At 42.0% G+C, this 16,261-nt stretch overlaps 1 protein-coding gene and 1 pseudogene across 2 annotated transcripts in view; one reads left to right on the forward strand and one right to left on the reverse strand.

The window, feature by feature from the left end:
* Window positions 1–2,438: 2,438 nt before the first annotated feature.
* Window positions 2,439–4,425, reverse strand: LOC141547331 (RNA-binding protein 5 pseudogene; annotated as a pseudogene).
* Window positions 4,426–8,094: 3,669 nt separating this feature from the next.
* Window positions 8,095–16,261, forward strand: part of PARVA (parvin alpha) — a 163,175-nt gene continuing 155,008 nt past the window's right edge. Inside the window, exons 1-2 of one of the 2 annotated variants that reach the window (XM_074273458.1) lie at window positions 8,095–8,290; window positions 8,649–8,893. In XM_074273458.1, the coding sequence (XP_074129559.1) occupies window positions 8,115–8,290; window positions 8,649–8,893 (421 nt within the window). In that variant the 5' untranslated portion in view covers window positions 8,095–8,114. Of the gene's footprint in view, window positions 8,291–8,363; window positions 8,459–8,648; window positions 8,894–16,261 lie in introns of those variants that run through there. The other variant, XM_074273460.1, reaches the window with a different exon arrangement.

Consider the following 16,261-nt stretch of genomic DNA (forward strand, 5'->3'; position numbering starts at 1 on the left):
TACCTATCCCAGAGTTCCAATCTTGAATCTACGAATTCCTGCTGGACATTTCCATCTGGCTAGCTGGCCAGAGCCTCAAACTTAGCTTCTCTAAAACTAAAGACATCAGCTCTTTCAAATCTTCAAATATACCTGTTCCTGTGCCACCATTCTCCCAGTGAGCACTGGCTTCTCTTCCTCATCCCAAGTATTAAGTAAATGATCAAATCTTGTTGCCACTGCTCAATAGCTCAATAGCTCAAAAGCTCAATAGCTCAATAGCTCCTCCTTTCAATTCCCTGGGTAATAAAGTTCAGATCTTTATCTCTTCTCACCTAGACAAATGTCATAGCCTTCTATTAACTTTCCACACCCAGTGTAGCCTTTTTCTAATATACCTTCCTCACCAATGCCCAAATAATCTCTCTAATCTATAGATAAGGATAATCAAGTCATTTTTCCAATGAAAAATAGCTGAATATAGTATAAGGTCATGATGTTGGTTTTTGATGACTGTTATAATGTCACTCCAACGCACCTGTCCAGCTTTATTCCACACAATTGTCCTACTCTTACTCTATTCTAATAGATCACTTTACAGGGGAGGAAGCTCAGAAAAGTTAAATGATTTCTTGAAGGTCACATAAACAGTAAGTAGCAAGACTGTAATCTTTTCACTTTTTAAATTGGGTAATCAGGGCAAGCCTTTTGCCATCTGTTGGCCTAGGATACTTCCAATGGAGATTGACTATCTCATTTTTTGAGACGTGATCTGGCTCCATATTAATGGGTATGTGTAACCCCTTTACTCCCCATCGATCCTTTCATCCCTGGGGCTAGAACAGTCTTGAAAACTATTAGCAATTGAGCCAAGAGGTACTTTTTCCCAACAAACTATGGAAACTTTTAAAAGATGCTGCCATCTTTCTTTTATTATTTTGGGAGTCTGCCATCCTCTCCCCCAGATCCTGATTCTACCACTTACTACTTGTGCGACTTTGAACAAATCGCTTCAACAATTTGGATTTCAGTTTTTTCATCAGCAAAAGGAATTGAATACTCTCTAAAGAATATATCAAAGTGATAGTTGTAACCGTGAAAAATGGATTTAAGGAAGAGAATTTAGAGAAAATACCTGAGGGTCTGGGATAGAATCTTGGGGGAATCCCAAAAGATAAGGGATTCAATCAGCAAGAGAAGCCAGGAAAGAAAAGGAATGGGTAATCAGGAGAAATGAGGACCATCAAGTGTCAGGAAGGGGGAGTTTTGAAAAGAAGTGGGTATGTTGAATGCCAAAGAAAGCTCCAGGAGAATGTAGACTTCAAAAGACCTTTGGTGTTGGCAAGGAAAAGGGTGTGGGTGACCTTGGAGAAAAGTTTCCTTTTTGTTTTGAGAAGCTGGAGGTTGCAGGAGATTAGAGTGGGTGCTGAAAAGATAAAGTGAAGGTACATATTACTTATTGGAGAACTTCAGCAGTGAACAGATGTGTATTAGAACAGTAGTTAGAGAAGGAGAAGTGAAGTTCATGGGTACTCCCAGGAGATTGATGAGAAATTCAAACCCTTAGAAGTTGATAAGGTCCTTTTCTGGGGAAAGGATGGGGTGGAGAGGGAGGCTCTACATCTCCATTCTTCTTCTTCACAAGCAAATCCTCTCAAGCTGTTTAGTTGGAACTGCTCTCTCTTCTTGCTCACCACTGGAATTAACAGAATCCTGAACTGATCTGTTATTTTATATAAAAACTGAGTCTTTTCAGCCAATACCAACATACTTCCTATCTGGACATCATTTCACTTCACCCAAGGGACTTTACTCCTTCCAAATTGATCAGGATTTTTTTCATACCTACTTAAAATGTCTTTGATAGATGGATAGATTTAAGACCTTTTTTCACAATTAGTTCATAATAGACAAGTCTAGAGATGCTAAATCATTAAGGTATAGGTATGGGACATCCCTCAAACTTTTTTTAATGAGTCAAAATTAGCTACTATACTAAAAATCTTCAAAAAGAATATACAAAAGTATATTATATAAAATATATACAAGGCTTCTGCCAAAATGAGAGAAAACAATAACAAAACATACATGAAATGAAGGGGTTAACATCTAGCATCTCTCATGACCTACAGTGAACCAGAGGAGCATAATATGGTCCAACATAGTTTGTACACATAAACAATAGTGAATTGCAGTAATGTACAGTAAGATACAAAAGACAAGGATCATCCCTAAGTCTGTCCATGATCCTTTCCACACAAAAGAATGTCACTCCCCATACAATTCACCTCTGAGAAGGAAGAAAAATTCCCAAGGGAATAGAATGGTTTGTCCTAAACCATTATTAATACTACCAGTATTCCTAAGGATATAGATTATTAACAGTCAGTTCCACAGAAGGAAATGAAGTTCTTTGTCATCTATCAGCACACGAAAGCTGCTGAGCAAGGAGATGCTTCTCAATCCATCTCACGGAACTAAGCAAACATGGCTTTCTGGACGGAGTCTTTGTAAAATCTGCAGGTGACACACCATAGGAGCTGCCTTTTGCTCCCAAACCAGTTCCTTTTGTATTTGACTGTCACTGGGGGTTGTGATACCTTGCCACATCTTGCCCAAACCCGAACATTCCCACCATCCCATGGCCCGAAGCATTTTATTATCAACATCATTATAATCAATGCCTTAGTAAGCTGTTTATAATTAACAGTGTCGGTATCAAACTATTTCTCTTGTCTGTGTGCTAGAGATTCTGGGGTTCCATATTTCTCCCATTTTTCTGCAGCTCAATCTTGAAACTTCTTGATCCTCTCTCTCTCTCTCTCTCTCTCTCTCTCTCTCTCTCTGTCTCTCTCTGTCTCTCTGTCTCTGTCTCTCTCTCTGTGTCTCTGTCTCTGTCTCTCTCTCTCTCTCTCTTTCTCTGTCTCTCTCTCTCTGTTTCTCCTCTATCTCCTTCCCTTCTGTCTTCTCTTTCTCCCCTTTGTATATGTCTCTCTGTCACTCTCTCTCCCTCCTTCCTCTCTAACTTTCTCCTTTCTCTCTCCCTCCCTCCCTCTCTCCCTCCCTCTCTCCCTCTCTCTCTCTCTCTCTCTCTCTCTCTCTCTCTCTCTCTCTCTCTCTCTCTCTCTCTCTCTCTCTCTCTCATTTGCAAAGCTTCTAGTTTTTGTTTACTCTTATTTGTTGTTTTATCATTTTTCAGTCATATTCAACTCCTCATGACTCCATTTGGGATTTTTTTTTTTTGTTAAAGATACTAGAATGACGTCATTTCCTTCTCTAGTGCATTTTACAATAACTCTTCAACTTATAAAAGCAAAATGGCTATGTATAGATGATCAAGACATTGATATAACCCTGTTATTTACAGGGTTAAGTGACTTGCTCAGGGTCACACAGCTAGTAAGTGTCTGCGGATAGATTTGAACTCAGGAAGATGAGTATTCCTGCATCCAAACCCAACACTATTCACTGCACCCCCTAGCAGCCATGTAGCTATTTTGCTCATCTATATATACTCATATTTTGCTTTTATAAGTGGGAGAGTTATTGATATTTAATTAAGCATCTTTGTTGGAAAATTGCCTTTTACAGATTAGATAATCAGCCAGTTTTTCTTCTTCACTTTACATTCTTTCCATCAATCTTCCTCATTATCACTATCACCACTATAAGCACCATGTTTGAGCGGATTTTCCCCTTCTCCATCACCAACTTTGGGATAAGCTATTGTCATTCAGCCAAAGCTCCCTCCTTCTCAAAGAGAGCAGAGTCAAGATCTGTTGCTGCTGACTCTCTCCTCTCTTCCTCCCTCAAGGAACTGACAGACTGGAAGCTATTATTGAAGTTTCCTTTTTGTTTATTTAAGCTCTTAGCTCAGTGTTCCATGTCTTTGGCATTCCACTATGCCATTTTGCTTTTCAGTTTCTTTCTTTTTCTTTCTCTTTTTTGATGGAAACAGACCAGTTCCTGGTTGGATTCTATATTCTTCTGCAAGCAACCAAGTTTCCTTCTCTTCATCCCAATCTAGATATTGCTGGATCAAGAAATTAAGATAATATGGAGAAACAGGTGGATTTCTGGTTTGATTATATAATGGGAGACTTTAGGATAATACAACTGCTGAAGTAGTGGTAATTGCTGCCCTTGATACAATGAGTGCATCATTCTTCATGCTCCTTGCTTATTGCTGGTAAAACTTCTAACAATCTAGTGAATACTGGGCCTTCTGGGCCTAGTCATCCTGGACAGGCCGGAGGTAATTGTAAAGGTATATCTAAAAAATTCTACAAGTTGGTTCCAGACCACTGAATTAAAACAAATTTTCTTTCCTACTACATATAAAACTTGTTTATGTGGTATGTTAATCATACAGTTGTATTATGTCTTTTAAAATGTACATCCTTAAAGATGTTTTATTGCTAAAATAATAATAATGCTAACCGTCATTGGAGTCTTCAGCAAGTCATAATCTCTCCACTGGTGGAGGGTCTCGCCTCCATGTTGATGGCTGCTGAATGATCAATGTGGTGGTGGCTGAAGGATGGAGTGGCTATGACAATTTCTTAAAAGAAAACAGCAATGAAGTTTGCTACGGTGATTGACTCTTCCTTTCACAAAAGAGTTCCCAGTAGCATGTGATGCTGTTTGATAGCATTTTGCCCACAGTAGAAATTTCTTTCAAAATTGGAGTCTATTCTCTCAAACTCTGCTGCTGCTTTTTCAACTGAGTTCATGTAATATTCTCCAATACTGTTGTGTCTTAGGAAAGAGGGAGATCTGAGGAAGAGACTGAGAAAGATGGACAATGGCCAGTGGAGCAATCAGAACACACAACATTTATCTATTAAGTCTGCTGTCTTATTTGGGTATTATTTGGTGGCACCCCAAAACAATTGTATTAGTAACATCAAAAGTTGCTGAGCACAGATCAATATAACAGATATAATAATAATAATAAAGTTAAAAATTTTGCAAGAATTGCCAAAATGTGGGACAACTAGATGCTGCAGTGTTTAGAGCACCACGCTTAAAGTCAGAAGGACCTGAATTCAAATCTGACCTCAGACATTTAACACTTCCTAGCTGTGTGACCCTGGGCAAGTCACTTAACCCCATCTGCCTCAGGAAAAAAAATATCAAAACATGGCACAAAGATACAATATGAGCACAGGATGTTGGAAAATGGCACCAACAGACTTGCTCAATACAGGATCATCACAAACCTTCAATTTGTAAAAAAAAAACCAAACAAACAAACAAAAACAAAAACAAAAACAAAAACCTCAAAATATGTGAAATTAAAAGTACAATAAAATGAGTCATGCTTGTAGTCTCTATTGCACCTTCTCCACTTTGAGACTGAGTGGATGACCAGTGAACCACAGCAAAGACCATGTCAGCCTAGCAAAAGGTGCTGATTTTGTAGCATCTAAGAGAAACAAATATTCTCTGGCATTTCTGGCAAAATCTACTCTAATTGTTTTGCCATTGATATTCAGTGGAGTATGAAGATTTAGTAACAGAGAACTACTGAAGAGAGCAGCAAATCCTCGGTTCTGCTGGATTTGCCTCTTATAACGTGAGTTATTGACAGCAATTGATGCATATGGAGACATTGCCGTCATTATAGTATCTACTGAAGTATGAGGAACAATGGTCAAAGAACAATAGTATCAGAGTAATAATCTACAGACTGTGCCGTCTCGGTAGTTTTACTGGTACTTCCTGTTCTAAGTCAAATTTATCATCTCCACATCTAAAACATTTGAGGCTTAAAGTTATTAAGGCAGCACTTGTTACAGAGCCAACCTCAAATTTAGATCTGGGATTGCTATAATGCATTGCAATATGATTTCCTTGAGTCACTAATTTTTTCTGATTGATTTCTATTGATCTTGCATCTTGTAATCGAAGATTACTCTAGAAAGAAGAAATCATGACATACCTATTTTTCTCTCTCTCTTAACCACACATCTACAGGCTGAGGACCCTCAAAGGATTCCATTCTCTAATATCATTCTCTGTAATTAACAGGAAGTGGGGGCAACATAATTGTCTTTCTCACCCATCCTTAATATCATTCCTGTAGTCATATTCTCCATAGTCAACATCAGAATGGCCACCAAGTTCTATGTCACTATTCCTTCTCTCTTTGTTCCCTGCCCAGACTATGATAATCCCTGGAGTCATCATATCTGTCATTCCTTCAATCACCAGATCTTTTAGAATCTGAATCTTTTTGTCTGTTTCTGGATTCATGTTAGTTTCTGATCATCCTGACCTATGAAATCTTCTACAACTTTCAATTCTATTGACTCTTTTGTCTGAATTCATAGTCTTGTTAAAAATGCCAGTATAGTGCTCTAAAATATCAAATCTTTTTGAGAGATGGTTAGGATCAAGATTAAGTTCCTGGGGTGAACATGGACAAACCAGTGTACTCCCCGATAACTGGGCTAGGTGAGGCAACTCTTGCAACTCAGAGTCCCAGAGGGTCTAGCAAACATATAAGATTTGAACAAAATGGTGACTCAGCTGACTGTCATCTCCTACCCACAAAGCCCCCTCACCCCTCTTAGCTGCCCACTACCTGCTGGAGCTTCTGATACTTTAGAAAAAAACAAAAAAACTGGACATGACACTACTAGGTTCAATTTTTTATATAAGCCTGTTTCTTGATCTTTTTCGCTTATTAAAATGTTTGTATTTGTTGGTGATTGTTAAAGAAAATGTTGAATAGGAAGAGAGTAGAGGATATGAAACTGACCAATCAAAAGGAAAATAGATTTTTTTCTTCTGCTTGATAATTTGTTCCCGATATACTTAGTTATTTGTATGGTACTTGAGGGCAGAAATTCTCTTTTGCCCCTTTTTGTATGCCCAGTGCTTAGCATAGTATCTAGCACATAGTATGTGCTTAATAAATATTTATTGATTACTTGACTGATCTAGAAACCTTATTTGCTGATAGTTTGATGGTCATAAAAAAAACTGGTTTTTGTTCTACACAGCTGTGTCACCAATTCATAGAATGATCTTGGACAAGTAGTTGACTTCTCTGGGTCTCAGTTTACTCTTCTTACCACCCTAGGTGAAGATTGGATTACCTGTCTACCTATGACCTGCTTTGCAGATAAATTTTAAGTTTAGGAAGATAAGGCTACATTGGGAGATAGTCATGAGAAATAAGGAAACATATTGAAGAAGAGTTGGTGTCCAAAGATCTTGATTTGAATTTTGCCTCTACTGGTCTTAGCTAAGTGACAGTGGACAGGTCACTTTAGGTCTGAGTGTCCCAGGCTCTTAAGACTATAAATGACAAATGAGATGATGATTGATAGAAGGAATTTTCACACATGGGAGTTCTACAATATTGAAATCATGAATCAGAACCAAAACAAAAGCTATCATGGGAGGCGTAGGATTGGGGGGTGGCTGAAGAGATTAGTAGCATCCACATGGCCAGCCAGGGATGGGCAAGATACTGGCTGATAGGACCTCTGAGGTAGCCTGAGGAATAACTGGGAGGACAATACTACTATTGACAGAAAAGGAGGCAGAAAGAAAAACCTGTTCTAGAAGGAAGATGGTTAAATTTAGCTTAGTTTTAGGTGAAAACATGACACTCCTGTGGTGATATCCAGGTGATAATTATAGGATTCTAAACAACAGACTGGGCTTTTAAGGATCTTGTGAAATTTCAGATCTTAGAGATCTTCACTAGTATAGTGGATCCCAGAAAGTGATCCTGGGAGAGAAGTAGGGCGGGTTATAGATCCTGAAACTGCACTAGGCCAGCTCTGAGGAGGAATAAACTTTTCAAAAGAGAGGGAAGTAAAGATACAAGGAACAGAGTTGTTTCCAATAGAATCCCTTTCTTAATTCAACTCCACGGGAAATTCAGAAATCCAACGCTGTCAGATGTGGGGCCTGGGGCAGTCAGAGCTTCGAGCTTATCTCAAGCTCCCTAAAGAGTTCACTGAACATCTTCAAGGTTGAACGCACAGCTGGAACTCTTGCAATTTAATTAAAAAAAAATTTTTTTTTCTTTTTTGAACTAGAAAGATCTTTGGTGGTTATCTATCCCAAAGTCTTCAGAGCAGAGATAACTAAAGGGATGTGAGATTCCTGAGAGAATGGCTAGAGCCAGGCTGATCTGGGCACATCACCCACTCTTGCTATTAAATGTTGGCATTCAGTCATCGGCGGCCCCAGTCTGCAAGCAGGCTTCCTGGAAGGTTCAGGTGCTCAAACCAGCCCCCTCGAGCTTGGAGGGGGAGCCAACAAAGACCTCTGTGAATGGGAGCACCAGGTAATCACAGGCAGAACTCGAACCCAGGCCTCCCTAGTTCTAAGGCCAGGAGTGAGGAGGCAAGGGAAGGGATTAAATAGCCTTCTGCTCCAAGAAGGCAGGGTCACTACTGAGAGGTTCTGGGTGTTAGGTGAGGGGCCGGCCCGGCCGGGCTCCTGCGCGCTCTAGGTGAGCTCCGCTGGTCCGACTTGGCCCGGCCCAGCCAGGGACACTGAGTGCCAGAGTCAGGGGCCAGGCAAAGATCTTCCCGGGAAGGCGGGCGGGCGGGAGGGAGCGAGGGAGGGAGGGAAGGAGGGAAGGGAAAGGAGAGCGAGAGCTGCCTCAAATGCTTGAAATAATTCCGCTTCCGTTTGGAAAGGGGCAGCTTAAGTCTCCGCCGCCGCCGCCTGCCCGGCCGCCTCCTCCTTCGGTGCGTCCCAGTCGGACCCGGCCCGGCTCTCCCCGAACTCCGCTCGGCGCTCCCCGCCATGGCAACCTCCCCCCAAAAGTCGCCCTCGGCCCCCAAATCTCCCACCCCAAAGTCCCCCCCGTCCCGGAAGAAAGATGACTCCTTCTTGGGGAAACTTGGAGGAACTCTGGCCCGGAGGAAGAAAGCCAAGGAGGGTGAGTGGGGCGCGGGAGCGGGTCCCGGGGCTCCCCCCAGCTCGGAGCCAGCCCAGTCGGACAGCGCCCTGGGAGGGGCGGCCGGGGCAGGGCAGGGCAGGGCTGGGACGGAGCATTCGGGGGGAGGGGGCAGCCGGGAGGCTAGGAGCGGGGGTGGCCAGACTGGTCTACGTGCTTCCCGGGGTGGGGGGGAGAGCGCATCTTGAGACAGTGCGATCCGGAGCCCCGAGCTGGCGGTGGGCCCCGGGGCTGGAGGGGCTGGGGGTCGGGTGTGAGTGCGTGAGTGTGTGTGTGTGTGTGTGTGTGTATGTGTGTGTGTGTGTGTGTTTGTATTTCCTGTGAAAACGTCACTCTGGAAAAATGCGGGAGCCCGGAGCAGCTCGGGGCCTGCCCCCGCCCCTCGCCGGCCGGCCCAGCTGCCCGGATGTCCGCTGCCTGCACCCCCGGCCTGGCTAGGCCCCTGCCCCGCTGCTCCCTGTGCGCGGCGCCGTGGGGAGCCCCCATCCGAGAGCCGCCGGCCATGTCTCCCCCGGGGCTCTGTGCGCCTCCTCCTGACTCTCCAGGGGACAAGCCCCACCTCCCTTCCAGCTCCTAGTGGGGGATGCCGTTTCTAAGCTTCCCGGAAAGGCGGGCTCCCGCAGCTGGACGGGCGCGGGGTCCTCTCCTGCCCCGGGCTGGCTTCCTCGAAGAAGGGGAGGGCCCGACTGGCTAAGGCTGCCTTTGGGTGCACGATCTCCCCTCACTTCCCAGCACCCCTTTCAGAGGGTACAGGGTCCCAAGGTCCTGCAGGGCCAGGACCAGAGTTAGAGCGATGATGACTGCATGAAAGAGTTCCCCGGGCAAATCCCAGAGCGCTTTCGAATAGACCGCCCCTTTTCAGCCTCGTGGCCTTCTGAAGTCGGGGCTGCTGGGGGCCTCAACCCCATTTTCGCAGAAGCGGCAGCATCCGGGACAAAGGAGGTGCCCTCCTTGGAGTGCGAACCCCCGAGTCCTGATTCCTAGGGCCCAAATCCCCCCCGATCTTAAAATAGGCCCCTTTAGCGGTCCTAAAAAGCCCCTGCTGTGGTGGAGAGTTCTTATCAAGGTTTACTTTGTGTTTGGGGCTTCTGACCACACCTTTCCAAGGAAGTAGTGAGAGTTTTGGCTTCTACCGGTCCTGCGGGTGATAAAGCTGAAGATGAGGGGGGTGTAGCGTCCTGTGGAAAGTTTTATAATCTCTAACTGGCAGAGCTGGGACTTGATTTCAGCCTAGTCAGGGCTACTCAGTCCCTCCGGCATTGAAGCTAAACTCTGGAAAACACACACACACACACACACACACACACCACAAAACCACACACAAAACACACACACACACACAAAACACACACAAACACATCCAATTAAAAAAAAAAAAAGCTGCCAAGCAGGGAATAAGCACTTATTAAGCGCTTACAGAGTACCACGCATTAAACCGAGCTCTGGGAATGCAAAGCAACTTAAACCACTGTCCCTGATCTCCAGGAATTCACTGTCTCATGGGGAAGATTGCATTCAAACAGCTACATCCAGAATATGGACAGAGTAAACGAGAGATAACCAAAAAAGGAAAGTCGCTGGAATTAAGGGAGGTTGGGAAAGGCTTCCTATAGAAGGTGAGGTTTTAGCTGAGGCTTGAAGGAAAACAGGGAAGAGAGGAAAGGGGAAATGAGGGGAGAGACTATCCCAGGCATGAGAGGCAGCCAGTGAAAATGCTGGGATCAACAACGGGCAGTGTGAGAGCAACAGGGAGGTCACTGCACGACCACCCCATAAGACAACTTAGGAAGGAGTCAGGTTGTGAAGGGCTTTGAAACCCAGAGGATTTTCTTGATTCTGGAAGTGACAGAGAGCCACTGGAATTTATTGGAGTGCTGTTGTTCAATCCTACCGCACTCTGTGGCCCTATTTGGAGTTTTCTTGGCAAAGATACTAGATGGCCTATTATCTCATCTCCAGTTCATTTTACAGATGAGGAAACTGAGGCAAACAGGGTTAAGTGACTTCCCCAGGGTCACACAGCTCGCAGCTGTATCTTAAGGCAGATTTCAACCCAGGAAGATGAGTCTTCTTAACTCCAAGTCTCACACTCTGTCCACTGTGCCATCTAGCTATATGATAGCAAATACTTAATAAATATTGAATTAAGCATTTTTACAAAGACAAAAATGAAATAACTTCTAACCTCAAGGAGTCTATAGTCTTCTATACATTAATGCAGAATTCATATATTTAGTATATAATGTGTCATATATACATTTTATATTTACCAATAATATATATTGAAACAATACACATTTACTATATTGTATATTTTATATGATACAGATAGAGACTGAAACTGATTTCACTGGCATAAAGAACTCCAAAGTGAGGAAACCACTGATACCAATGGACATCTGTGCATTCTCTAAAATTTATAATCTCAAAGAAGGTTTCTAGAGCACCGAATTTGTCCAGGGTCACACAGCCAGCCTATTTTGGAGGCTTGAAAAATCCAGGTCTTCCGGGGCATTTCTCTACTTCTGGTACCACAGCTAGCTGCCTCTTACAAATACAACGCAAAGTCCGCAATACGAAGTAACTTCAGGGGAATTGGGAAGAGCATGCACACCTGGGAGAGAGAAAGACTAGACTGGGATAGGAAGTGGGACTTGAACATTCAAGGCACAGGGGGAAGCTTGTGCAAAAGCAAGGAAATAGAAAATGGAATATCACATAATGGGGAATAATAGGCTAGTTTAGCTGGACCTAGAGATTATGAAAGGTTTAAATAGCAAAGGGAGTCATTTTTATTTTATCCTACCAGTAGTAGGTATCCCCTGAAATTTCTTGAGTATTATTTCTTGTATATTGTGTGTCCTTTGTTGTTGAAGAGGATCTAGTATGAAAAATCACATGCAAATGAATTGGATTTAAGTGAGGGAGGATTGTACAAAGTCACCAGCCTTACTTTCCCCTTGTGGCAAGATAGAGACCAGGGCAACTGCAGATGACCCTGTTTCCAGTGGGAGACTTTCACCTTTTTAAACAGGTCTCAATTTGACTGAGTCTACACCCAAATTCTTGAATAAATGAACAAATGAACAAATGCAAAATGGCTTGGGGAAATAAATTAACCTCTTGTTAGCTCAGTTTTGTTTTTTTTTTTTAAGAATTTCACAAACTAGCTCTCCCTTCTCTTTGCAGATTGATCATGCAACAGCACCCAGGCTTTCATGCCCACACATTTTTTTTCCCATCCATGTCTTTCCTCCCATGCTTATAGGACTCTCCTTACTCGCTTTATCATTTGGAAACCCCTATCTTCCTTCTAAACTCAACTGTCCCCTTTATACATGACTTTTACTGATTTCTATCCCATGGGATAACCTGACATGTAAGATCTCTTCCCCCTGAAATTAGTTTGTTATTTCAATACAGTGGAAAGTCTACTAGATCTGAGATCAAAGAACTTAAATTCACAACTTCCCCTCATGCTTACTGCTTGGGAAAGTTGAAGAACCTCCTCAGTGTTCTATAAAATGGATCTATTGGACTACATGGTCTCTAAGGGATTCTTCCAGTCTTGACCATTTATGGACTGACTTGTATGAGTTCCTTTTTGTTGTTGTTGTTGAGGCAATTTTATTAAGTGATTTTTACCCAGGGTCATACAGCTACTATGTTTAGTTAAGTGTCTGGGGCCATATTTGAACACAGGTTCTCTTGACTTCAGGGCTAGTGCTCTATCCACTGCACCATCCAGCTGCCCTATTATGAGTCATTTTTAAAAGTTCACAGATCCACGGTTAAGTATCCCTGATTTAGGACAAGACTCTAACAAGCTGTCTGGTACCCTCACTAAACAAAGCACCTGATTTGTGGTAGGAGAATCTGGCTTCAAATTTAGCTCAGCCACTACCTAACTACTTCACTTCATTTACTGAGGGTCTCAGTTTCCTTATCTGGAAATTGGAGGAGTTGAATTCTAAGGGTTTCTTCTAAAATGATGATCTTTTTCAGGTTTTTTTTATTATTAAAGCTTTTCATATTCAAAACATATGTACAGATAATTTTTCAACATTGATCCTTGCATAGCCTTGTGTTCCACATTTTCTCCTCCTTCCCTCCACCCCCTCCCCCAGATGGTAAGATAGATATAGATGTTGTACATGTTAAAATATATGTTAAATCCAATATATGTAAACATATTTGTACAATTATCTTGCTGCACAAGAAAGATCAGATCAAAAAGGAAAAAAAATGAATAAGAAAAACTGCAAACATTGTTCAGGTTTTAGATAGCTTTAAGAAGCTGCTTTAGTCACACCAAACATTCAGGGACATTTTAAATTGGGTCAAACCCTTTTTTGTTACCTGGGATCAAGAATCTGCAGCAATCCCTATTGAATGCCCAGCTTCAATGAGTCCTTAAGTTAACAATTATTTATTAAGAATATACTTTGTGCAGTTTGGGGGTCCTTGAGATACAAGGACAAAGACTGAAATAATCTCTACTCCAGAGGACCTTACATTCCAGTGGGAGAGAACAAGTAGGTGTAAAAGTATATGAAATGCATAATTCTTTGCGGGCAGCTATCCATCCAGTGGATAAAGTGCTGGACCTGAGGTAGGAAGACTAATCTTCCTGACTTCAAATCTGATCTCAGATACTAGCTGTGTGACCCTGGACAGGTCACTTAATCCCATCAGCCTCAGTTTTTTCATTTGTAAAATGAGCTGGAGAAGGAAATGGAAAACTACTCCAGTATCTCTGGCAAGAAAACTCCATCTGGGGGCGCAAGAATCAGACATGAATATAAAAACAAAAAACTCAACAGCAAAAAAGTTATTTCTTTATGTTATAACTATAAAATGAATATATATATATATATATATATATATATATATATATATATATATATGTATATTCACACTTACCCACAAGGACTAGATTTTAACTCTTCTACTTTTAGAATTGATTAGGGTGTTGCTCTGTAGAGATGAATGACCCTTGTCTTGGAGGTAGAAGAAATGTTCCCCAAACCAATTCCAAACTCTCACTCACCTTCCCAAGACTGGACTTCTGGCTACTTTTCTTTAATTATGAGAAAAGATGTTTCTTTTCTCAATGAAGAGATTCCTTAGGAAGAAAGTGGAAGGAGAAGGAGTGTGGTGCAGGATTACAGAGTCAGTCAGCAGCGTGACCTCCAATTTCAAAAGCCACTAAGGATTTCTGGGGCCAAGAGTTGTCTGGCTAGTCATTTCTGTAGGGAAAAAATCCAGGCTATTTTATCATTCCCTCAATCTGCTAATATCTAATTATGGAGCTCACAGGGTAGGGGAAGGCCCCTATTGCCGGGAGGTGATGGCTAAAACTCCTATAGAGCTTTCTTCTCTTTGTCTTCAATTCCTCCCAGGCTGGCTTCTGAGAAACTGCTTTGCACAGACTTTGGAAAGACAGCTGGATATCCTTGATGTAAAATAACCCTTTTCCAATCTTAATCTGCACATTTCTAGGATCTACTCCAAGAACTTCGGCTTGCTTTCTGAACTCTTTTAGGCACCAGTGAGGGGGTATCTGCTGCTTACTGGGACAGCCCTTCTCCTTTTTGGATAGTCCTAATTGTGACTAAGTTGTTCTTGTCATCATGTCTATATCTATATTGTGGCCTCTGTGAGTCCAGTTCTTGCTTTGGGCCCATGCAGAACATGTCTAATCCTTCTTAAAGATTATCAGATAATGGAAGATGGCTCTCTTTCCCTAGATAAAATCCCTTTTGTTGTTCACTCATTTCAGTTTTCTTGGCAAAGATACTGGAGTGGTTTGCCATTTCCTTCTCTACCTCATTTTACAAGTAAGGAAACTAAGGCAGATGGGGTTAAGTGATTTACCCAGGGTCCTGCAATTAGCAAGTATCGGAGGCCACATTTGAACTCATGACTTATTAGTCCTCCCTGAACACTCCATACACCCCATCTGCTCATCCATCTTTGGTGTCCCACCTGTTAATTACCTTTTATCTGTGTCTCCAAGAAGCTGCCTTGTGAGTCTTCCTACCTTCAGGCTCAGCAATCTATCTACTGGCTGCCTAGTCCTTAATCCCTTCATGTGATCCTTTTATCTGCTATAGTCTCTGGTCCCCTCAAAGTCTGATCATCTTCAGGATTCATTCTAACTTTCTGTCAGTATCCATTTGAAAATATGTTGTGTAGACTCTATAGTGCTATTGCATAAAGTACCCCTTTTATCTGAAATACACAGAATTCAATTGGATATTTATTTTGACAAACATTTATAGAATATTTATTGCTATTATGCACTATGGGAAACAAAGACAAAAATAAAGCAGCTCCTGCCCTCAAGGAGTTTATATTCTACTAGGCAAGAAGTTGAATGTCACATATAATATATACAGACAGGTAAGGAAAGAATTCTTTGCAAAGTAAAGGTAGATTTTAATATACATCTACTCCAGCCAGCTCATTTTATTAGATCCTAGAAAAGAAAATACTTTTTCAAATCTATATAGACTATATTTTACAAAGCCAGACTTAAATTCAGGACTTTTCACCTAAATCAAGCACTGATTTATATCATTCCCCCAAAATATTATAGCCTCTAGACATGAATTTCATAAAAGCAAAAGAAAGAAGAGGCCATGCTTAATTTCTATTATTAAGTTCCTGTCTGATTAAGTTATTTATGCATATAGGACAGATTTGATGATGAAGGAAGTATCCTAGAGTCAAGAGATGTGATTTCAAGTTTCATTTCTAATACTCTGTAACTCTCAGTGCGTCATTTAAAGTCTTTGAGCCGACTTCTTTTCTCATCTATAATACAGGGATATTCCTGTAAAGAGCTCAGCAAGCCCTCGTGCCAGAGTTGCTAATCTTCCCTGAACACTCCATACACTCCCTGCTCATCTGTCTCTAGTGTCCACCTCTTAACTACCTCTCTCCTGTGGTTTCCAAGAAGCAAGAAGCTACACCCTGGTAAAATTTCAGCAGATGGACAAAATCAGGTTCACAGACTTCAAACCCATTAGTAAATTAGGGGATGTCTAGTCCAAGCATGTGCAGACTTCTGGTGGAATGGGTAGATGAGAGCAATTGGTTCTAAAAACCATGAAGTGGAGTGCTTAAAACTTGATCAAACATCAAAGGCCCCAAGGTCATCCACTGCTTCCCAGACCATTTCCAGGGTGTCTTGACTTTTGCCTCGACACTGAACTCTGATGACTCTGAAAGAGAAAGCGCTGCTGACCAGTTTATGTCACTCTGCCTCACTTAAATCCAATTCCCTCTCAAGTTGACATCATTATCGGAGTCATTGATCCTCTTTGAACATGAAGGCTCATCATC

Source organism: Sminthopsis crassicaudata, chromosome 6 (genome assembly GCF_048593235.1).
Source record: "Sminthopsis crassicaudata isolate SCR6 chromosome 6, ASM4859323v1, whole genome shotgun sequence".
Lineage (NCBI taxonomy): Eukaryota > Metazoa > Chordata > Mammalia > Dasyuromorphia > Dasyuridae > Sminthopsis > Sminthopsis crassicaudata.